The sequence below is a fragment of the Heloderma suspectum genome, chromosome 1, assembly GCF_057233095.1.
Source record: "Heloderma suspectum isolate Gila_16-S chromosome 1, 16-S_ref, whole genome shotgun sequence".
In the NCBI taxonomy this organism is placed as follows: Eukaryota; Metazoa; Chordata; class Lepidosauria; order Squamata; family Helodermatidae; genus Heloderma; species Heloderma suspectum.
Window position 1 is genome coordinate 199,610,678 of NC_139458.1, and position 24,521 is coordinate 199,635,198.

The window sequence follows — 24,521 nt, forward strand, 5'->3', positions numbered from 1 at the left end:
ACACATGCATGGTAGCTTAATGTAGCATAACCATTTGATGATAAGTGAAACATAAGAGCACATAACTGTTAACAAAGAAGCAGTTCATTAACACCATCTCGCAATACTCCAGGCCTGTATAAACAAAGCATTTCTCTCTTCCTTTGAGTCTGTCACACTGTCAAAAGGAGATGTCTCAAACAGGCAGTTTGGATAGAAAACTCTACTGGAATCTAGTGATTGATACATGAATACAAGATATCTCATTATGTATCAGCTAGTGATGGTAAGAAGTAGTTGGAAAATGTGCTTTAAATGCTCCAGAGACTGAGTTATTTGATTATATCCAATAATGACTAGCTGATACCCTATGTACAGCAGCCCTCTGTGCCATCTCTCATACTGTTCCGGAGGATCTTGAAAACCGGGTGCCCTGCATTCTGTGAGTGCAAGTGCTTTCTGCTAGCGTAAAGCCTCTGTTGGATACAACCTATTGTATTTATATAACCAAGCATAAATCCATGTTCAGCTCTCTGTGCATTCCATGTATCACCATACGAAAACAGAAGTGGTTATCTGGTACAACATTTCAGCTTTGTGAGAACCTCAATTTTCAATCAAAATGATAGATAGTTGATAGATAGATAGATAGATAGATAGATAGATAGATAGATTCTATCTTTCTATCTGTCTGTCTGTCTGTCTGTCTGTCTATCTATCTATCTATCTATCTATCTATCGGGTGATCATGAAAATGGTTCGTATCACATTTGGGGGCACAGTTTGAATCTCCAGGTTTGGGGGAGAAATTAAAAATGACAAGTTTCAGATTTTTCTACCCATCTTGTAGAAAATACCTTGGGCTATATATCTACCAAATTTCAGGGCATATATACAGACTTTGGACATCACTTCCATTCGTTCATGGGGAGGTCACCCATTTCCACTTCTGCAGCACTCATGCCCCGCAAAAGCTGCTCTGTAGGGTCCCCCATCTCCTAGAGCTAGTTGTTTGGGGTACAGGGCCTTATAGAAGGGGGAAGATAATCACTGACCCCACCCCACCTCATTCGAATGGCTATCCCTCCTGTTCAGGCAGTGCCATCTTTGGATCCAAACAATTGGTTTAAGTGAAATAATTGTTTTATAATGGGGACCAGGGCTTTCTCTGTGGTGGCTCTCTCCCTCTGGAACAAGGAAGCTTGTTTTGCTGGTTCTCTGAGGATTGTTCAAAGGCTGGTTAAGATGCTCTTAAGAAAGCTTTGGCTTTGTGAGTGGCAGTTGCTTTGAAATGGGTTTTCTGGCTTTGCTGAATTGGCTTTGGTTTTGTGGCATTTTGGCATTGTTTTTATGATGTTTATGATGTGTTATCATAAAGCTGCCATGAGCTTATTGTTGGCATGTCTGCTAGGATACTTTTAAAACTTACATCTTCACCAGGTTTTCCTGAAGGGCCCTCTGGGCCACGAACACCAGCTGGCCCCTAGGGGATAAAAGATATGTGCTTAAATTAACACATGAAACAAACAAAAACGCCGAATAATTGAAAATCAGCTAAAAAACAAATTTGTACTATCAGCACAAATCTTGATAGGAATTGTGTTCACATGTTTCATCCACATAACCTCTGAAAAAGTGGCGGCACCATCAGAATTTACATTGCGTAATTTCAATACAATACACTTTTTCTCCCTTAGTGTTACAAAAGGTTAATGTATAATTGACCTTACCATTGATCCTGGGTCCCCAGGTTCACCTGGAGGACCTGATGGTCCTATACCACCCTAAAATAGAATATATACATTTTAGAACTTGTGAAAATCTGTTAGAAAAAGATATGACATAACAATTAATGGAAACATTAATCAAAACCAAGCAGTCAAACATGTTTGGACAGTCCGGTTCCTGAACTGAGTTCCATTATTAAACTACAAGTTAGAATTGTTCTGACAACATTATGGGGAAAAATCTTCTTTAGACAAACTAGAGGCAGGTCCAGATTTTGCGGTCAAGGCTGCAACTCCCCCTTACATTGGCTTGGAATGGAAGCTTCATGGAAACGGATTGATCTATTTCCAAGTAATAGTTGACTTGTTTTACAGCATTGACACATGATGCTTTTAAAGAGATCTCAGGGTGGCTGATGCCTAGATGGAAGACTGCTGGGAGGAGACATGCAAGCTGCTCTGAACTTCTTCAAGGGAGAAGTGTAATAAATATATGCATATGAAAACAAACTCAGAGCTAATATGGGTTCCAGTAATGCAAAAATTAACAGCCAATACATTTATCATTATTAAATCGGCAATATTAATTAAACTCTGTGCTTCGCGGGTAGTAGGGAAGCAGGCAAAGCAGCCTGCCTGAAGAAAACTCCTTTTGTTTGACTTATTGAAGAATGTAACATCCCCAAATGTCTTCAGACTGACTCCATGACTGCATTAGGTAGGGTGTAACAATAGTTTATTGTTACAAGAACTAGCCATAGAGAGCCTTGGGTTCATACACTACTCCTCCTCTGGTGTGTCCATGAAGAGATTTGAACCTTTTGTTTCCATTTTTGATGAAGCACAGCTTGTCATCTGAATCCAGACAAGCTATAGATAATCTTCACTATGGATTACTGAAACAAGCCAGCTTCAAACCTTGGTTTATGAGGCTGGCTTGTCTCATCAACAAACCACAATTAAGTTTAACTACAGTTACGGATTTGGACATAACTTTAAACTGTGGTTAATGAAATATGTTAGCAAAAGCTTTCAATCTCCTCCTCATGGAAAGAGGAGATGCAAGGGGAGAGCATGCAAACCTGAGGCTTCTTCCTGTAATGATAAACCATTGTTTATTGTTATGTCTGAATGCAGTCAGTACGTGCACATCTCTTGAATCAAACCACTTACTGGTTGTCCTTGCAGACCTTGAGGCCCTCTTGGACCCACAGGACCCTGGGGAGAAAGGAAACACTTGTAAAACATATTGGTTTTGAAGAAAGGAATCCAAGGTAATTCATCAGGATGGTGTACTATGTGTTCTGTGTAGGGATGTCAGAGAAATCCGCAATGGAATCAAATGAGTTTGGATTTCTATGAATCTGGCCCACAGATTCCACAGCGGACTGGCTTTTCCCAAGTCACACGGATTCTATGGAATTGCAGACCATTTTTAAAAAACTTTCTGGAATTCTATGCAAATGTAGTCATAGAAACATACGTAAAATAAAAGAACACCAGCCAAAAATAAACATTTCTTCCGTAGGCTAAAGCATGAAAATGCACATTTTGTTGGGATTTCTGCATGGGGGGTTGCGCATTTTTGACATGTGGATTTGCGCAAATTTGGAAAACTGGAAAAAAATTGATTCCGTCAATGAGTGGACGACAGAACAAAAGGCACCTGGTAATCCGCGAAACGCAGACAGAACAGATTTTTCCAAATCTGAACATCCCTAGTTCTATGTCATTAAGAATTACCTCACAATTGAACTAAACAATGTTTTCACATGAGAAACATTACATGCTTAGTTAAGACTTCAATCCTAAGCAAACCCAACTGGAAGTACGCCACATTGGACATAATGGGGCAATTCTCAAGAAGCACACATAGCCGGATTGTGTAGTTAAGGCTGTAATCCCATGCACATTCGATTAGGACAAAACCCCACAGATCATAGGACTTACCTTTGAGAAAACATACATAGGACAGGCCTGCAAAGCTAAACATTTCTATTTATGACTGTTGCTGCTCCAAAAGGCATTTCTTGGATATTATTTCATTTCTAAAACTGATTTTGGTGTATGGGTTTTTTTAAAATAGCACAGGCACTCTAATAATGAAGAGAAGAAGAACATCAAGGCCACAATCCAGAGACCTGTTCTAGGCACACCTAAGCACCTGTACATGCACGTTGGGGTCCTTTACATTTTCTTTGAACAGACAATCATATCACAAATTGCTTCTGAAACACCCTTTTCAAAAGTGGTTTGCCATGTGGCATGTGGAGTTGCTGTTTGAGAAACAAAAAACAAAGCTCAGATGGGTACACAGGGCTTAAGGATGCTTGAGGACTTCCTTTGGAAGCGAACTGACCTGATTTGCACCTCCCAAATTAATGTGCTGCTGACCAGAACACAGTCATCCTTCCAATTTTGTACTTTGCTGAATCTTGTGATGCAGTTTTCAGCTTTAGAAAAAGTACCAGCATGCATATAAAAAGCATATGGTATGATAAAATGCTTATAAAATGTGTGTTTTAGGATAAAATAGGTATTAAATGTATACAAGTTTTTGTCTGTTTTCCCCCCTTTTAATCACAGATCAATGCGGAAATGGGGTGGAACAAATTTATGAAACTGACATGGACTGAAAATGTAGGGATCCATCCATCCCTAATAGAGCTTATTGCACATTTATCTGGATGGAGGCCCATAACTGACAAGTTTATTCTAGCAACCAAAATACCTGAAACTTTACTGAGAGCCTTTTTGGCAGGAAGATGGGATATAAATATAATACATAAATAAATTCATACGGGAGCCCCCCACAATAATAAAGGCAGGCAGGGCCCAATGCGCTATTTATATTAACAGATAGAATTCATTAAAAAAAAAATTAGGGGAAAAATAATAATTTTCCAAGAAACACTGAAAGCTTTCCCCTAGTACATATAAAGAGAGGCTGGGGAAATATTTAGGGTTGGGTAAATGTGTCAAGTTTGATTTCACTCAGGTTCTCATTTTTCCAATCCTAAATTGGTTATGTCCTTACTCCACATTGGATTACAATTTTTTTAAATATATGCACGAAAATTTGTGTGTGTGTGTGTATATAACCAATGTACACATTTTTGTGTGCATTTTTGCAAATGTATGCATTGTCCCACATTGAATAAAGCATTTTTTGTTCATTTTTTAAATGTACACATTTTTTCTTTTGTGAACTGCATCACAAACTTCAAAGATGAACTTCAGGTTTCAGTGGCAAGCTGCATTCTAGTTCAATTTTTAGGTGCAGGAAGTGCACATCTGGTACATACATATGCACTGAATATGAATCAAACATTTCTCACCAATCCCTAGGAATGTTATGTAAGCTGAATATAGACCTCCAGAGTTTATTCTTTACTGTCTACACAATACTACACAACACTCTGCAGATCAGTCCTATCAAAAACAATGTAGATATTCCAGCATGTCCTCTGAAGTCAGCAGGAAAAGCCCTTCCTTATGTCCCACCACAACTACTGCCTGAGGACTGGTTGATGTGAATGGGGGAAAGTGGCATCTCTTGTGGAACTCCCTGCCTCCGGAGATCTGTCTAGCCCTTGCTTTACTGTTTTTCATTGCTCACTGAAGACAATGGGCAGTATCCAATGGGACGTTATGTTCCTGCCGATTCTGTTGTGCAGGACCCACCACTTGCGCAACAGGGATTTAGCACTTCAAACAGCAAGCCCCCAAATGAGCGGAAACTCTCATTTTGGGACCGGGACAGGATGGCGGAGCTCCATTATATGAGCTCCATTGACCTGCCCTATTCTAGAAATGAGTGATCCCGCTCATTTCCAGTTCCTATCCAAAGCGCTAAGTCCCCATTGCAAAAGCAGTGGGGGCCTCTGGCACTTGGACAGTGTTGCATACTGCCCTTTGTTTGTTTGTTTGCTTGTTTGTTTGTTTGTTTGTTTCAGTGGGCTTTCAGCCAACACAAGCACTCTGTTTTTTAAGTTGAAAGGCGGGATAGAAATCCTGTGATAAACACGTAAATATTCTTACCACTGCACCAGGCATGAATCCCATTTGACTAGCGAGTCCAGATTTCTCATCCAGCCCTGCCATCTGAGAGGTAAACGGCTGTAAACGTAAGGAGTTTAACCATTAGCCTTAAGGTAAATCCTCGTAGACAGGTGTTTTGTGGCCATGGCCAGGACAGGGTGCACGGGTAAGAGGTCAACATTTCAGGAATAGTTGTTGAAATCATTGCAGATGACAGAGGACAAACATTTCAGCGATGGCTTTAAAACCACTTAAACAGTGGTGAGCCTTACATTTGGGCTTCACCTTTAGAAACACAAGAAACTATTATGCTTCGGCTAAACATATATTACACAGAAAGACAAGGGAAGGGGGAAACAGCGTTATGCACTGCCTCTCTGATTTGATCTCTCATCTGAGGAAAGATCTACAAAATGAGAAAGGTGATGGGCACATTCTTCCCTTTGTCATCGAAGTTACACTTAAGGTCTTGAACTAAAAGAAAGGCATGGTCTTCAAGAAGCTAATCTAGACTGTAATCCTGTGCACACTAACCAGGGAGTCAGCTTCATTTAACAGTGGGACTTACTTTTAACTTATTTTAAACATGTATAGGAGTGCACTGCTAATCTAACAGCCGTGGGGAGTGAAGTAATATTCACTAATTAATATTCCCCTCCTTCTCTCTCTGCTCCTCATAACTGAACAGGAAAATCCCTCATTCAGATTAACCAAGTATCCACTTATTCCTGTTTATCAACATTCGGTGATTCCTATATCATTTATGGATTATATCAATACCGCACTGAAGCCAACAAAGGGATTGCCATCAATGTTCTGTCAATGGCCAGTAACAGTTCTCTTACTGTTAATTATACATTTGTTTTAAGTCTTTCCTTAAAGATTGTTGATTCCAAAGTCCATTAATCATTTGCCTTCAAAATTCTTTCTCCCCTCACCCACATTTTGTTTGTTTCCAACAGCATGCCAAGTTTAATTAAAAGAAAAATGTCTTAACCTCTCATTGAGATTTGGGGTTCAAGAGTTTGAGAAATGAGCATGAATTAAATTATACCAAGCCCACAAGAACGATGGCCCTGTCCTCTCTCAAGGATGCAACACAAACCATGATTGAGAATAATTTCAAACTTAATTAAAAATGAACAATTTATAATTAAACCTGCACTGATTAAACTTTCTGCATATCACAAGGGCCTGAGGTAAATATCAATGTATGTACGTATTTAAACCACTGTTCATTACACTCACAGTTCTGGCACTACAAAACTGCTGACAACTTGGCCCGTCTGACTGGCAACACACTCATGAAGCCATGAGTCAGCTGCCAGTGAAACACGTTGCTCTTATTAAGCATAATGGATGGCAGATATAAACTCTGCAGACATAAGGAAACCAGCATGGCATGTTCAGAAATGGTGATCTTCTGAAGTGCTTGCAAGGTCAGGGCATTAGGTTACTTCATTCCACATGGATTTTCATCATCTGCAGAGGTCCAGGTACTCAGACAAGTTTAAGCCCCCAGGACTTATGAAGAGGAATGATAATCAGTGGGGGGAAAGAGTGTGGTGACGCCCATGAAGAGTGAGAGCAAAATGTTTGGGAACTTCATTTTTCCCCTGATGTCCCACATTCAGAGGAGGTAAAGAGAAACCAACCGTTCGTGGCTAGTTTTAAAGGTGCCATAAAGTCCTTTGTTTGTTTTACTGCTAATAAAGTTTCTTTGAGTCGATGTTTATCCAGAAAATGGAGGCATAGGGTTGGAGCATATGAGAAGCAAAGTGATGTTCTTCAAATTTCAAAACTTTAATCTGAATTATAAGAGTTGGTGTCAGTGTTCGAGCTCTCTCCCCAGGGTCTATATAAATTTCGAAGTGAGGCAATAGATGCTTCTTGTCTCTAGGGCACATATATGCAAATGAGTGCACACAGGCAGCGTGCAATGCACGCTTGGCCATTTTACATGCTAGGGAAGCTTATTATGAACATGGTGTACAGCAATTATGTTTTTCTAGTATAAAATTATTTCTTTTATTACGGTGATGTTCTGTCTTTCCTCCTGGAGCTAAAGAGCCCCTCACTTTTATCGTCACATCAATCCTGTGAGGTAGGTTAGGCTGAGAGGAAGTGACTGGCCCAAGGTCATCCAGTGAAAAATGGGAGTCATTTGCTGGTCCTTCTCAGGCAGCTGTACATAAAGTGCTCTTTATTCATTGGGTCCGTGTGTGTGTGTGTGTGTGTGTGTCCATCTGTCCGTCCACCCTGTTTGGCTGTTGTGTCTGAATGAGGCAGTGAGGCAGTCTGTTCTTCTTTCTGAGTCTGTGTGTATGTGTGTGTGTGTGTGTGTTTTCAGCAGTTCCCCTTAATATATGGCGTGTAGCACAAAACCCACTGCACCTGTTTTTCTCAAATTTGGCAGACATAATAAAGGACTACTATGCCTGTAAACCACTAAACCATTCAGGTATGACCTAAATCATATCCCTTATGAATGTACAGTGGAGGTGATGAATAGATTTAAGGGATTAGACCTGATAGACAGAGAGCCTGAGGAACTATGGACGGAGGTCCGTAACATTGTTCAGGAGGCAGCAACGAAATCCATCCCAAAGAAAAAGAAATGCAAGAAAGCAAAGTGGCTGTCTGATGAGGCTTTACAAGTAGCTGAGGAAAGAAGGGAAGCGAAAAGCAAGGGAGAAAGGAGAAGATATATCCAACAGAATGCAGAGTTCCAGAGAATAGGAAGGAGAGACAAGAAGGCCTTCTTAAATGAACAGTGCAAAGAAATCGAGGAAAACAACAGAATGGGAAAGACTAGAGATCTCTTCAAGAAAATCGGAGATCTCAAGGGAACATTTTGTGCAAAGACGGGCATGATAAAGGACAAAGAAGGCAGGGACCTAACAGAAGCAGATGAGATTAAGAAGAGGTGGCAAGAATACAGAGAAGAACTATACAGGAAAGATCTTAATGTGCCTGATAGTCATGATAGTGTGGTCACTGAACTTGAGCCAGGCATCCTAGAGAGTGAAGTCAATTGGGCCTTAGGAAGCATTATTAACAACAAAGCTAGCGGAGATGACAGTATTCCAGCTGAGCTATTTAAGATCCTAAAAGATGATGCTGTTAAAGTGCTGCACTCAATATGCCAACAAATTTGGAACACTCAACAGTGGCCACAAGACTGGAAAAGGTCAGTTTACATTCCAATTCCAAAGAAGGGCAACGCCAAAGAGTGTTCAAACTACCGTACAGTTGCGCTCATTTCACATGCCAGCAAGGTGATGCTCAAAATCCTACAAGCTAGGCTTCAGCAGTATGTGAACCGAGAACTACCGGAAGTACAAGCTGGATTTCGAAGAGGCAGAGGAACTAGAGATCAAATCGCCAACATTTGCTGGATCGTGGAGAAAGCAAGAGAATTCCAGAAAAACATCTATTTCTGCTTCATTGACTACGCTAAAGCCTTTGATTGTGTGCATCACAACAAACTGTGGCAAATTCTGAAAGAGATGGGAGTACCAGACCACCTTACCTGTCTCCTGAGAAACCTGGACGAGGGACAAGAAGCAACAGTAAGAACCGGACATGGAACAACCGATTGGTTCAAAATTGGGAAAGGAGTACGACAAGGCTGTATATTGTCGCCCTGCTTATTTAACTTATATGCAGAGTACATCATGAGAAATGCCAGGTTGGATGAATCACAGGTCGGAATTAAGATTGCTGGGAGAATTATCAACAACCTCAGATACACAGATGATACCACCCTAATGGCAGAAAGCGAAAAGGATCTAAAGAGCCTCTCGTTGAGGGTGAAAGTGGAGAGTGCAAAAGCTGGTTTGAAACTCAACATTAAAAAAACTAAGATCATGGCATCTGGCCCCATCACTTCCTGGCATATAGAAGGGGAAGAAATGGAAGCAGTGACAGAGTTTATTTTCTTGGGCTCCAAGATCACCGCAGACGGTGACTGCAGCCATGAAATTAAAAGACGTTTGCTCCTTGGGAGGAAAGCTATGGCAAATCTAGACAGCATAGTAAGAAGCAGAGACATCACCTTGCCGACAAAGGTCCGTCTAATCAAAGCTATGGTTTTCCCAGTAGTAACGTATGGCTGTGAGAGCTGGACTGTAAGGGAGGCTGAGTGCTGAAGGATTGATGCTTTCGAACTGTGGTGCTGAAGAAGACTCTGACGAGTCCCCTGGACTGCAAGGAGGTCAAATCAGTCCATCCTAAGGGAAATCAACCCTGACTGCTCATTGGAAAGACAGATACTGAAGCTGAAGCTCAACTATTTTGGCCACCTAATGCGAAGAGAAAACTCAGTGGAAAAGGCCCTGATGCTGGGAAAGATTGAAGGCAAAAGGAGAAGGGGACGACAGAGGATGAGATGGCTATAGCATCACCGATGCAATGGATATGAACTTCAGCACACTCTGGGAGAGAGCGGAGGACAGGAAGGCCTGGCGTGCTATGGTCCATGGGGTCACGAAGAGTCAAGACATGACTTAATGACTGAACAACAACAACAACAACAATGCTTGTAAATTTCATCCACGTCTGAAAAATAGGAAAAAGTTGCAGTTGTTTTTCAATTTCCCATGATAGTCAATGGAAGGTGTGAAGCCTTGGAATTCCAAATCTTGACTCGGGTTCAGTACCCAAGTCAAAGTGGGCGGCCTCCAAATTGGTCCAAGCAGAATCAGGCTAATTTTCAAAATGCTGAATTGAGATCCAAGTCAAATCTTGTGATCAGCGTGCACCTCTACTAGATACAGATTTTAAGTAACATCTATTTTGACCCTTACAATACCCATGTAATGGCACAGGCTGTAGCCTGCACCCTGAGGTGGGGATGTATGTGTGGACAAAATAACTTAGCCCCCTATTTTCCCTTCCCCTCCTGTGGTCATTACCTCTACCACTAAGTGAATGTTTTATTTTTCCTAGCTGCCTCCACTAAAACAACCCTTTATCCTTTCCACGTTATCTCTTATGGACTTCCTTACTGGTCCAACAAACTCACTAGAAGAGGAAGGCAATTAGATGTGGGGTGAAAATCAAGGCATGAGACTTAACTAGTGGTTAAACCAATAACAAATGCAGTTCTTATTAAAGATTTTGAAAAACAATACTTAGTTATTGTAATGATATTTCTTGGCTGGGGTGGGGAGGCAATTTGAGCAATTCACCACAAGGGCAATTAAGGTTGCAATCCTATGCATGTTTAGACAGAAAAAAGTCCTACAACTCCCAGCATGGATGACTGGGGAATGCTGGGAGTTGTAGGACTTTTTTTATGCATAGAATTGCACCTTAAGCTATGAAAACATTGGGGGAAAACGCAGCCCAAACCCTGTCTGGATGGTTTCCCTACATCAGCCAAGTCCTAGCAATAAGACATTTCTTTCAGGTCATCCTAGTCCCCTGGCAGTGAAGCTTTCAGCCTTTTTGCTTTCAGCTGAGCTTCTTTTGTCCCTGGAATCTTGTTTCTCTGCAACACTCTCCACCCTGGCTTCTTTGTTCTGAGTTCTACCTCTGGAACTGACTTGGCTGCCTACTAGCTACCTTCAGTTATATACGCTATTAGAACTCCTCCTCCCAGCCTCTTAGACAATCAGAAGGACAGTAGTAGTTTTTTTCCCTGGTTGTCATAGTAACCAGGTTATTTCCCTCACCCCCCCAGGTCTCTGCCTTCTGGGCTAACCCATTGTACCTTCTATGACCTTTTGAACTCCCCCCCCCTGCAAGAACAGCCTGTAAATCCAACTGTGTCTGTCACCAGCAGATGGACACCACCAGTGGAACATATTCCCCCTTCCTCTGCAGCCTCCTATGCACCCCCAAATCCAGGGGATCCTTCAGAGCAGAGTTGTCAGGGTGCAGGGGAGGAAAAGGAAGTCCCATTGCACAAGCAGAAGTAACTGTCACTCAATGTCTCAGTGGAAAGCAACCATTTTATAATGAAGGACAAACACAAGATGACAGAACAGCTTCATTACTTCACAGGCCAGAACAAACATAACTTACTCTGCCCACTCCATCTGGCCCTGTGGATGGTTGTCCAGGAGGCCCAGGGTCACCAGGTTGTCCAGGTATACCAGGTTCCCCATCCATCCCTGCAGGACCACGTGAACCCTAAAAAGAGAGGTTGTATAAATCAGCACAGTTACTTACAGGACATGTACAAGCCAATAAAGCAGACAGTTCTTATGCCAATTCGAACATTAGATCCAGCACGTATATGACTACAGCGGAAACCCTCTGTGATTGAAGCTATCTTTGCGATGATAGCTCTGTGACATTCACTTCAAAAGTTACAGCCCTCACATGCAGCCATCTCTACATCAAAGCTTTCCCAGCACCCTTCGCACAGGACTTTGGCATTTGAATTGGTCCTTAAACAAGTAGACAACATATATTCATGCACAGATCCCATCCATTTCAATGGAATCTGGCAAGATAACTTGATGGTGGATTGTACCCATGTTAAAAAACAACAACAACAACCTTTAAATGAGTGATTATGACTTCACTATTATTCCTCCCAATAATTTTCTCCTAGAAGAATTTTAAATCCAAGGATTAATATGTTTCATCAGCAATGTTTTCTCTGATGAAAACTCCTAGACCTCAAATTCAGAATTATTCAATAGCATTAATGCATGTTCCTTCCAAGAACTGTTTATTATGGAATAGAAAATTGCATGGAATGGATATGTAAAAAGATGTAATTGATGAAGTAACTGATTGGTTATATTAGGAATGAACACCGAGTGTCACGTCTGTGATGATTTAACACTGGCAAATTTGCCCATCCCCCCCACCCCCGAAAAAGCGTGTGTGTGTGTGTGAAATACAGACATACATGCACCAGTTTCTGCCTTCATTTATGCTGGCACAAACTCAAAGGAACCTCTCAGGCGGTATGGGACACCATCCCAGATTTATATTGGCATAACTTTGCATAATAGCCCTTCTTTTCCTGCCTGAGTCATAGAACAGGCTGCTTGGAAGACAATGGAAGGGAAACAAGAAAATCAGTAGACATATTTCATGGATCTGTCTGGAATGAAATCTGAAGTGACTCGATAACCTAATGCATTTCTTGGCACCATTCTGCCACTTTGACTATGAATGAATGAGTCAGTTAGTGGTTGAGTCTGTGACACCAGGAGAAGAATAAATAAGTGCTGCTTAACTGCATCTTCAGCAGGAAGCGGTGGCCTAAGAATATGAACTACACCAGGGCTGCTTCTTGGTATTTTTTCACCTCGTAGGCAGTATAGGTTCAAGCATGTTTTATGTTTGTTTGTTTGTTTGTTTGTTTTTACCCAATAATATAAGAAGATTATACTGGCTGTAACTTTCAGAATTATTTTGCAGCAGAGTTTGGAGACTAAGAGAGCAATCCTATGGCCCCTAGACAAGGGGCGCCTTCACACCGGGCTTTTATCTTGCGATTGAGATTGCTCCTTCACGGAAGTTTGCAGGCTCTTTACATGACGCAGTGATCGTCCCAGGCATCTTCTGCACTAAATGCCCTTTGTTCCATTTTTAAATAGATCGCAGATAATGAGCTATCAAATTACCCCATTGTGTTCCGCTTCAGTTTCCTCCGTGAAAAGAGTTAAAGTGGCAAGAAGAAGAACAAGATCAATGAAAGATAATGGAAGAGAAAAGGCGAGAAAAGGGGGCATGCAGGTTGGTGAGGAAGGGGGGAGGAGAGGCCGGATTGCTGTATTGGCCCCAGGAGCATAACCAAGCCACCTGTAGTGTTAGAGGGGCCTAGAGATCCATAATTCCTTGCTTAAGCTCATTATGGGTGCAATTTCCTTGCTAGTAAGCCTCTGAGCATGTAAAGATGAGTCAAAGGGCCAATAGCGTGGCCTAGCACATTCCAGACTAATGAGTGAATCAAGATGTGCCTGGGAAGCAAGGTTTGTTTGTCTTAAAGCTGCAGGTGGTTCTGCTGAGAACTAAGCCCTGCTAGTCTAGGCTGGGAATGAACACTAGGGGGCGCTTGTTGCTGTTATGCTGCCTCATTGCTAACATGTATGGTATAAAACCCATTGTACCCCATGGCTCTGGGTTCAGAAAAGCTGTCTGATCCAACCATTGGGTATGCCTGTGTGCTGGAAGTTACTCAATAAAGTACTCCTTGTAAGTAAACCTGGGTCTGATTTATCTCTATCTTGGCATCTCTAAATTAAGACGTCAAAGCTCATGGCTAGGGCAATACAATTGCTCAGAATCCTTTGCCTTCCCCGTGCACTGAAGGGTAAGTTAGTTAAACTGGCTCAGAGGCCCATCTAGCTGCTTTTTGCAATTTTAACAGAAGTTAAATCGTCTCGGTCCTCCTCTCACTCTGCCTGGCTCTTGCTGGCAAGGCATAGGGTAGGTGGAGAGCTCCAAACATGGAGCTCCCTGCCTGTCGGGAGCAGAACCTGTAGGATTCCACCCTAGGAGAACAATCTAATAGTGAGGTTGTAGGATGGGGAGCAAAATGACGGATTGTCTGAAACTACCAAAGACTGGCCAACTCACACCTGACAGGGCAGGATTTCCTTTTTCACCAGCATCATTTAAACAGGGGTGGGGGGAGCTATGCCAGCCTGGAGCGTGGGGAACATGATTTGAGCCCTTCTTAAAGCACTGGATTCAGAAGAACCGAAGCCCTGTTTTGGGGCCTACTGCCAGCAGGAACACTACCAGTAGTAGATGTACAGCTGCAGATCTTTTCATGGGCATAACAGGACTTCTGAGGCAGATGCCCCCCACCAGTGGAAGAGGCGCTGCATCCTAACCACCCATTGGTCAGCTGTCCAAATGGGTTAGGATTGCTCTGCCTGATTGACAGCGGTTATGTCTAAGAGGCTAGTTCATTTTGTTTTAAGTAAAGCAAAAGTGTTTTGTACTTTGCTATGTATTGATAAAATGAGGAAAAATCCTACAATTAAGTTTTTTTTATCATTCAGGATTGTTTGGATATTTCCTTTTTATAGTACTTACAATTGCTAGCAATTATGGAAGTAGTCCTGAAGTTTTTGTAAAAACAACAACACCTTTGTACTGTGATTTTTAAAAAATACTTCGTAGCATTATATTCATCTTTTTTTACTTCAAAATTTCAAGCATAGTTTGGTTGTCCTTCTCTATAGTTTGTTCTACTGATATTTATATAGGGTGGCTAGATGCCAAACAGGTGAGGGCTCCTGCACATTCAACAGCTGTATAGGATAGGAAATTTCAGCAGTCATTGTCATGCAAGCGACACCTCCTGAAATTCCCTCTTCTGCAGGAGCCCTGCCCTCTTTTGCATCTGGCCACCCTATCTTTATAGCAATTATGGAATTGTTGTCCTTAAGCTTTGTTTTATGTTTTATCATCATTTATAAAAAGGGGGTTTGGCGTATCGCTTTATGCTTTTATACTGAACAGCAGGAGTGAGAAATGTGTGGCTCTCCAGATGTTGCTGGACTGCATCAGCCCAAGCCATCAGCATGGCCAATGCTGAGGGATGATGAGAGGCATGGTCCAAAAACATCTGGAGGGCCACAGGTTGCCCACTCCTGTTGTGTAGTGTCTTGGAAGAATAATTCAGTTTGAAACCTGCAGGTGGATAGTAGTATTTTGTATGTTGTACATACTTCTGTGCATCTTGGGAGAATCATAGAATCATAGAATAGCAGGGTTGGAAGGGGCCTACAAGGCCATAGAGTCCAACCTCTGCTCATTCCAGGAATCCAGGTCAGAGCATCCCTGACAGATGACTGTCTGGCCTCGTCTTGAATGCCTCCAGTGTGGGAGAGCCCACCACCTCCCTAAGTAATTGGTTCCATTGTCATATTGCTCTAACAGTCAGGAAGTTTTTCCTGATGTTCAGCCGGAATCTGACTTCCTGTAACTTGAGCCCATTATTCCGTGTCCTGCACTCTGGGATGATCGAGAAGAGGTCCTGGCCTTCCTCTCTGTGACAACCTTCCAAGTACTTGAAGAGCGCTATCATATCTCCCCTCAGTCTTCTCTTCTCAAGGCTAAACATGCCCAGTTCTTTCAGTCTCTCTTCATAGGGCTTTGTTTCCAGTTTCATCCCTTCTTTTCCCATGTGTCAACGTAGCCTTTAATTGAGCTGATGCAGCCCAAGAATCGTATGTTGCCTCCTCCTGACTTTGATGACTGCCACCCCATTGCCTTCACTACAGCTTCCACATGCCAGTGTACTGCACTGCAGCCAATATTAGCCAAGCTGCAGATTGATATGGAAAGCACATTAAAACCCTATTCATACAAACATATGTGGTGGGGGAGAGTGGATCACTCCCACTGGCTTCACCCTGACCTCTTCACATTCCTCAGAAGGTCAGAACAAAATCTGCAGGTAGGTCTTCAATGCAGGATCAGGAACCCTGTGTTGGCCATGTTATTCCAGCCTTCTAATGCTCTGATATACGGAGGTTGGGGATGAGATCAGTAGGTGCAAATTTGCTCCCGCCGCCTTCATGTGTTCATCATATCCAAAGATATGGTCAAGTGAATAGGGCTTAGGTCTGGCAATATGCTTCTGGTCTGAATTCAAAGTTTTGGTGATGACATTTAAAGCCCTAAGTGGCTTGGGGTCTCGATATTTGAGGGAGAACCTCTCCCTATATATGCCTGCCCGAGGACTGAGATCTGTTGAAGGGGCCCTCCTCTGCATCCCACCAGTGTGAGACATACACTATGGTGGAATGTGGGAGGGGGCCTTCTCTGCTGTGGCACCCTGGTTGTGGAATGCCCTCCCCTTGGAGGCCCGATTGGTGCAGACATTGGTCTCATTTCGGCACCAAGTTAAAACATGGCTTTTTACCAAAGCCTTTGAGGGCTAAATGCATTCCCTAAAGTTGCACACTGTTTTAACTGTTTTATTGTTTTAGATTTTAATTGGTATTAGCTTGTTTAATCTTTTAATATGTTTTTAGGTGTTTAAATTATTTATTTTTTAAGACTGTTTAAACTGATTTTATCTGTATGCTGCCCTGAGATCTTAATGATACAGGGAGCGATACAAATGTTTTAAATAAATAAATAGGCCAAGGGTTGGGAATGGATGGCTCTCCAGATGTTGTCAGACTGCAACTCCCATCAGCCCAAGCCAGCATACCCAATGGTGAGGTATGATGGAAGATGCAGACCAACAGCATGTTCCTCACCCCTGGCTTGGGTGATACCTATTGGCCAGAAGGTTTGGCGCTGGTATTCTCTGAATAACCTTCATCGCTCAAAGTTTTTCTGGTGGAGTTTATCTGAAGTGCAAACTGCACAATAATTCCTTATGAGCAAGACTCTATATATTGTGAAAGTATTCAGAAATGTAAAGGTGACACCATACTAAGGGTAGGACTGATACCTACATAATCAGACTTCCAGAAATAACATCAGTGTGTTTAAAATAAAGAATAGCAGCATTTTTGCTGCAAAAGGTTTTGGTGGCTCAATACCTTGAAACAAAAACTAGAGATTTAAAAGGCTCCCCTAGCTAGAGGTTGGCCATGGTACTTCCTATGTCAACTTCTCCCAGAATGCAATGCACATGGTGAACTAGTAGTTCCTAAAGGGAGCCACTAGATGGCACTACAACATACTGTTATCCTTGCATTACTTCCTCATTAACTCAGTGCCCAAAATAGATTTGAGAAACATTACAGCATTACTAAATGCCTGCAGCCAAGGAATTGGTTGGTTCATTCAAGTCACTACGTGAAATTCAGCGAGCGCACAGTCCTATACACACTGTTCCTTGGGTTCTCATTACTCCCTTAGAATTGCCAATTCATGCAACCACAACTGGCAGAATTCCCTTTCCATGCAACTCTTAAAAATATACTATCCCCCTGTCCAGCTCTAGGTTCTAGACCAGGGCTGGGCAACTTGTGGCCCTCCAGATGTTTTGGCCTACAACTCCCATCAGCCCAAACCAGCATAGCCAATTATAAGGGATTATGGGAATTGCAGGCCAAAACATCTGGAAGGCCACAAGTCACACACCTCTGCTCTAGGCCTAGCAGTCCTATGGTGGCCAGATGTCATCCAAGCTCTTCTACACAGCTTTTCTACACAGCTATTAAAGTGCAGGAGCCCTGCCCTCTTTTACATCTGGCCACCCTACCTATATCACCTTGTTTCCTGGCCCACAGTCCCCAGTCTTAAAAGCCTCCCTTGCCTACCCACTTTGTTCCTGCCAGTACTACACACTCCCTCCTGATCATAGGACCTATGTGGTTTTGTCACACTGACTTTCTCCTTGGCTCCTTGTTTCCTCATCTCCTCAGGACCCACCCTTTCAGGCAACTGCTGCATTGTCCAACTACTTTTAACCATCCTGTTTATTAGCCAGCTTCCCTAGCGTGCCTGACTCCCTTTCTTCCCCTACATAGCCTACAGTACCATCGTGACCTTGAGCCACCTTTTTGGGTCAGTGAGCACATTTGGAATTTTGAGAGAGTGTTGTGGGCACTCTCAGAAAATGGCTTCCATGTATGTGGGGGGGGTTGTCCATTCATAAAATGGCTGCCATGGTGGTCATGGCCAATCACAAAATACTCATTTCCCAGAAGGCAAACTTGTGAAGCTAAAAGAAAAGGAACTTGCCCAAGAACCTAAGTATAAGGCAGAGGTGGGATCTGAGCTCTAGAGCACAAAACCACTCCTTTGAACCCAAATACAGATGGTGCTGGAGGGCAGCCCTTCACTTCCGTGACTCAAGGTCATGGTTCTAATCCTGATACATCCCAGAGGCCCTTGCAACTGCTTTCAACAGAAATGTAAAGAGGCAAGAGACAGCAGCGCTGCCAGGTTTGAGGGGCCCTAGGTAAGATACCTGCTGGGGGACCCACGCTGTACTGTCCTTCCTGGGGGCCCTGTTGCTGCTCCAGTATCTCCCCCCTTCTGTGTTTTCTTTTCCCACCCCCACACTGCAGTTTGCTGCAAAGGCGGGAAAAAAACCAGTCATGTGGTCCCAAATGGCAGTTTTGGCTGAGAGATCAGCAGCAGCCTGAATGGCCACCGTAAGTTCAGTTCAGGGCTGAGGAGGAGCAGAGAGACAGGGCACTTCATCTGCTTCCCCCTGCCACCCGCCCTGCGCCACCACCAAGAGTGCAGTGTCTCAGTCTTGGACCCCAAGTCTGCACCTAGCAGGCCCACTGACAGGAGACCTACCTTAGTCCCTAACGCGATATACTTCACTGGGAATGGGTGATATCCTACTCCCACTACATTCAATACAAAACTCAAATGGTAGAGTAGAATTGCAACCTATAGCCCCAATACTGAGATCGTTACCTCAAATCCCATTTCAATGGAACAAGTTATCCACGACTAACTTATATTTTAAAATACAATAAATAAATTGAACCCCATTTATTTCGCAGGACTGAAGTACAACTTTCACTGAATTGGGGCCTTTAACATTAATCTTGTTGAAAACCTCATCGAAACCGTTCAAGGGAATATCACAGAAGTGGACATTTAACTCCCTTTGAAAGTCAGTCCACCCTTAATCTATTACAGAGAAATTTAGATTGGGAGGGTGGGGTATCTGTCTGTTTTGTTGGTTGTGGCAGAACAGAAACCACTGGTGGAATGGATTCTCCCCCGCCCCCATCAGCCCTCCCAGGACACTCTGGAGCAGATTTGAGAGGGCACAGAAGGCTTCAGGGGGAAGGAGAGCAAGGAGAAGTCCCATTACGCGAGTGGAAGTCCATACACGCAGCATTGGGTTCCTCGTTCAAAGAAGCAGAGACACCCATCATAAGGCATGGAAGTGCAATGCAAAAACAAAGTTGGTTATATATAAGCTGTCTATACTGTAGCTGCCTTATTCAGGTTGCTTCCCTGTATTATAATTCTGGGTTTTTACATGGTAGATCTGGCCACAGGAGCCCCCTGTAGTGGATATATGCCGTTACTTCACCTGAATTTTGCTTAAAAGCATGTGATACAATCATGTCCTCAATCTGATTCCTGCAAACATCAGGGTTATAAATAATCTAATCATTCTCATGTTTCTAATAAATAACTTGTTCCGACATCACTGTTCTTTTTTCCTCAATTGTCAGGTGATAAAATCAAACAAGAATTTTACCCTATTTTTTTACTTGTAACTCCAATTGATTCCAACTGGATTGATTTCAATTAAATATATACGCTTAGGACATGAACCTAAATTATTGCCATCTTCCATAGGACAATTTTTTAAGATGGCCCTATGGACACAGGACTTCATGCAACAAAGACAGCATGTGCATGTATGTTTTCTTATAGTAGATCTACAAGCACACATTTGTGGATGTGTGGGCATCGGTGTGGAAAAACAAAATATGCATAGCACAGTTTTGGTTTTTTAAATAACGGCTTCAAAGGGTTTCAAGATACTTTAGCTAGGTGCTTCACAGGTCCAGGAAACTGTTGCACAGCCTGTTCAGAATGGGGTTGCACTCTCCCTGAAAAAGGAAGTGTGCAGCTTGGGGGATGCTCCTTGATCCATTATTGTCACTGAAGACTGAGGTGCCATGGGATACCTTTTACCAGCTTTGCCTGGTTCACCAGCTGTGGCCTTCCTTGGACAGAGATAGCCTGACTACAGTGATCCATGCTCTGGTAACCTCCAGGTGGGATTACTGTAATCATTACAGTGTAATACATTAAACATGGGGCTTCCCTTGAAGATGGTACAGAGGGTTCAACTAGTGCAGAATTCAGCAGCTAGAATTCTGACTGGTTTATCTAGGTGGAGCCATGTGATACCAATTCTAAAAGAATAACGTTGGCTGCCCATTCATTTCCAAGCCCAGTTCAATGTGTTGGTGCTTACCTTTAAAGCCCTAAACATCTTGGGATCCAAATATCTGAAGGAGCACCTCCTTTCATACCAACCTGCCTGCACATTACAATTGTCAGATTCCGAACTTCTCCAAGTCCCATTGGTAGGAGAGGAGCAGCCCCGAAGGAGAGAGCACTTTCTGTGGTGGTGCTCCAAATCTGGAACATCCTCCCAAGGGAAGTTTGACTGGTACAGACATTTTACTCTTTTCAGTGCCAGCTCAAAAGGAGATGGCACTGAAGTTTTGTTGATTGCCTCTTAAGTTTATTGTTATGGCATTTAATTATGATTATGATTATTGCTTTAACAATGTATTTCTGATTGGGACTTCTATACTTGTATACTGCCCTGGAATCCAGTTTTAGATAAAGAGCAGTCTAAATATTTTTCAAATAAATAATAACACTATCTATGGTGTTATGAATACTGACCAAATGCTGCCAGACATATCTTTTGTTAGGGAAATTATATTAAATTGCCCAGGATGGGAGCAGATGTCTCTTTATGGGAACTATTGGAGGATGGTCTCTTGATAATCCCTGGAAGGTGAAAGCTATTTGGGGGAAATGACTCATCCGTCTCCATACTCCTAGACAGCTAAGCTCTGTGTGTGAAAGAAACACAGTTTGGATGAGACAGAAAATGGGGGTAGGGGAGGAGAGAGAGAGAGAGATTGAGAGAGAGAGAGACTGAGAGAGAGAGAGAGGAGATCTGTGAGGTTGGAAGGCACCTTGGGGGGTACAGGTAGCCCTTTCTGAGGAACTGATGTGGACATTGGATTTACTGCCTGCTAAGAGTGCTTACTGGGCTTCACCTATGCCCTACATTTATATTTGTAAATAAACCAAACATGACAAGAAGCCATACGTCTCCAGTGATCTCCCCTCCCCAAAGGAAGCCAAACCTGAATAGTACTGGATTTTCTCACCCCTCAAAGGCATGAGGAGCATATAACAATCTATCAAATAAGATCCCTGAAAGAACATTTAGCAACTTACAGGTCTTCCTTTTGGACCCCGAGCTCCTCTTGGTCCCTGCGATCCTGGAGGTCCCTAAAACAATGATTAGAGCAGTTATGGACATTCACTCTGTTTTGAAATAAATACAATGACAATAGCTTTGGAAATTAAGATGTCAATAATTATCTCTTTCAAAAGTTTGGAATGACTGAGTCGGTCAAGTTGATGCTGCTTTCATTTGATATCACAAACACTGATACTCCGTGACTGACAGCATTGCCCTAGTGATTTTCTAGCTGTGTTCCAGGGTGCCCTTGGGGTTCCTTAGCAGGGGCTTGTCAATGAGAAGATCAGTAGTGGCAGATAAACTTCCAGGAAAGGCAGCGTGCCCACCACCGTTAATCTCCCCCTGTAATAGGTCTTGCTGTCATCATGTAGGACTAGTGATGGGGGAGATACTCATTCCACTGAATTGTTTATGGATTTACCCAATTTGCACCTCCCCCCAACCCCCAAGCCTTTTAATGAGATGAGACAAGGTTGCATTCCAAAATCCGCATTTTTGTGAGCTTTCCAATAGCACTCATCTCGGGGGGAAATGCACAGCAAAACATGTGCCTATTAGGGGAAAGTATGTTTGAGAAAAGTGTGCACAAAGCAGCGTTTCAGCAATGTAAAGTACATTGTGAACCTCCCAGACAGCTTCAGCTATTGGGCAGTATAGAAATGTAATAAATAAATAAATAAATAAAAATAAAGGACTTGGAAAAATGTGTACCTTTAGAAATTCACACAAAAGGCATACATTAAAGCATGCATTATGAAAAATGCACATGGAAAAAGTACGAATTTCCGGGGGTGGGGGGTTTAAAACAAAAACAAAATTGCAAGCTCATGCAGAAAGGCACAGAATGAGATTGACCTAAAAAAAAAAAAAAACAATGATCTCCGCAAGACCAAGATTGATAGATCTGCCCATCCATATGCAGGACACTAGTGAATTCTAACAAGGCTGGCCTCGGCATGAAATAACCGTGTGCCCTAGAACAGGGAGCAAAAGGCAGATGTCTGGGACCAAGTCCCAGACGCCCCTGCTAGTATGGCCAATGGTCAGGAATTCTGGGAGTTGAAGTCCAAAACACCTGGAGATCTGCTTCCTGCCCTAGAATATGCTCCAGAATCTTCAGTTTTGAGCGAGAGTTCTGTGGCAGATGGACAGAAGTTCTTTAGCAAAGGAGATGATACGGGAAACCACTGCCATGAATTATGGCAGCGTTCCTTGACACGGTGCCCTCCAGAAGTGTTGGACTACAACTCCCAGCATTCCTGACCATTGGCTCGGCTGAGTAGGGCTGATGGAAGCTGAAGTCCAAAACATCTGAAGGGCACCAGGTGGGGGAAGGCTGAACCATGGCTTGGCTTAACTTTAAAAGTTCACTGTTGGGTTTCAAGTAGAATGTCTCCAAAACCACGCTTCAGCATCAGACCAGGACAAGATGCCAGCTCCCTAAACTGATTTTTTCCCCAAAAAATTGTGGAACAGGTATGTGTACTGAAGTATATGACTATTTCTGGACCAGCATACTGGTTATTTACCTTTGGGGAAAAGCTCCTTTATTCAGAGGACTAGAAGATTCACCATTTTGAGCAGTCTTCTATAGTTCTGTTTTGTGCATGCACACTAATGGCTATTCTTCTCCTGACTCTGGATCTGGGCTCTTCCATTATCGCTACTCAGGGTGGGACTAACTGTTACATGCAAATGCATGCAATGAAACCTAGTTGGCTGCTTTTGTTAGAGAAAAGCTACTTTGGGAGGGGGATATTTGGGGCACAGGTGCACAGGGTGAGAAGGGGGTGCTTAACTCTTTTCCCCACCTGCTGGTCTCATGCTGCAACTCCCCACACTTATTCTCCCATGTGTTTTTCAAATGCAAACATGCACTTGCATTTGAGAGGCTAAACTTGCACGTGGGATATCACGGGGGGGGGGGGGGGAGAGCACAGAAACAAGCCAAGCCTTTCTGATTTATTATATACGAAGTCTACATTTAAGGAAGAACAATAGGAAATGAAGATAGACAAAGTTAAATGCAAGATCTCCAACCCTACTATTCTATGATTGTATGATTCTACGACAGCAAGCAGTAACAATCATATGGCTAAAATCTGTAGCCTGGATGTTCACCATGCAATAAGACGTAATAAGCAACTGGGAAAGGAAGAGATTAGCGTAGCTGCCCAACATAAGAAGAACATGCCTGTTACATACAGATTTGTGAAAGAGAGACTAAGGGCTCAATCCTCTGCATGTTTAGACAGGAAAAAGCCCTACAATTCCCAGCACATCTCAGCCAGCAGGGCTGCCTGGAGCATCCTGGGAACTGCAGGACATTTTTCAGCCTAAACACGCAGAGGATTGCACCCTAAAGGAGTCACTAAAACGTAGTTCAATACTAGGAGAGTATTTGGCATTCTTCGAAGTATACTGGAGGTAGTGTTTACTTACAGCTGGTCCAGCCCGTCCTCTTATACCTGTAACCTACGCAAAGAGAATAGGTAAGCATTCATAGCACACCAGGACTTGGTAATACACATACCATCATGATTATTTGCAAGAACATTAACTCTTGGGTATTATTCCTCGATAATCAAGGATTTGGCTAAAATTATGACAGCTTCCATTAACATTTCCACAGGTTTTCTTCAGAGAAGCAAAAGAGGGGAAATGGAAAATTAATATTCCAAGTGAAAACTTGTGTCAGTTGTTGGATTACACACACACACACACCTCACACAACCTGCACACATACACACCAGTCAATGTTGGCTCCAGGTTTTGGGAGTCCCTTGGGCAAAATGCCCTCCCTGAGCAGCCTCTTCCTCTTCCTGCCCCTCTTCCTCCTCCATATCACTGCTGTCAATTTGCCTGCCTTGTCTTTCTGGGACTAAACT

The 24,521-nt window shown here is 42.8% G+C and overlaps 1 protein-coding gene across 1 annotated transcript in view; it reads right to left on the bottom strand.

The window, feature by feature from the left end:
* The window catches only part of COL5A2 (collagen type V alpha 2 chain), a 191,190-nt gene that overhangs the window by 77,099 nt on the left and 89,570 nt on the right, over positions 1-24,521 (bottom strand). Inside the window, exons 4-10 of the mRNA XM_084815749.1 lie at positions 24,076-24,108; positions 21,606-21,659; positions 11,778-11,885; positions 5,748-5,825; positions 2,880-2,924; positions 1,710-1,763; positions 1,409-1,462 (exon numbers count right to left, since the gene is read on the bottom strand). Of these exons, the coding sequence (XP_084671875.1) occupies positions 1,409-1,462; positions 1,710-1,763; positions 2,880-2,924; positions 5,748-5,825; positions 11,778-11,885; positions 21,606-21,659; positions 24,076-24,108 (426 nt within the window). The remainder of the gene's footprint in view (positions 1-1,408; positions 1,463-1,709; positions 1,764-2,879; positions 2,925-5,747; positions 5,826-11,777; positions 11,886-21,605; positions 21,660-24,075; positions 24,109-24,521) is intronic.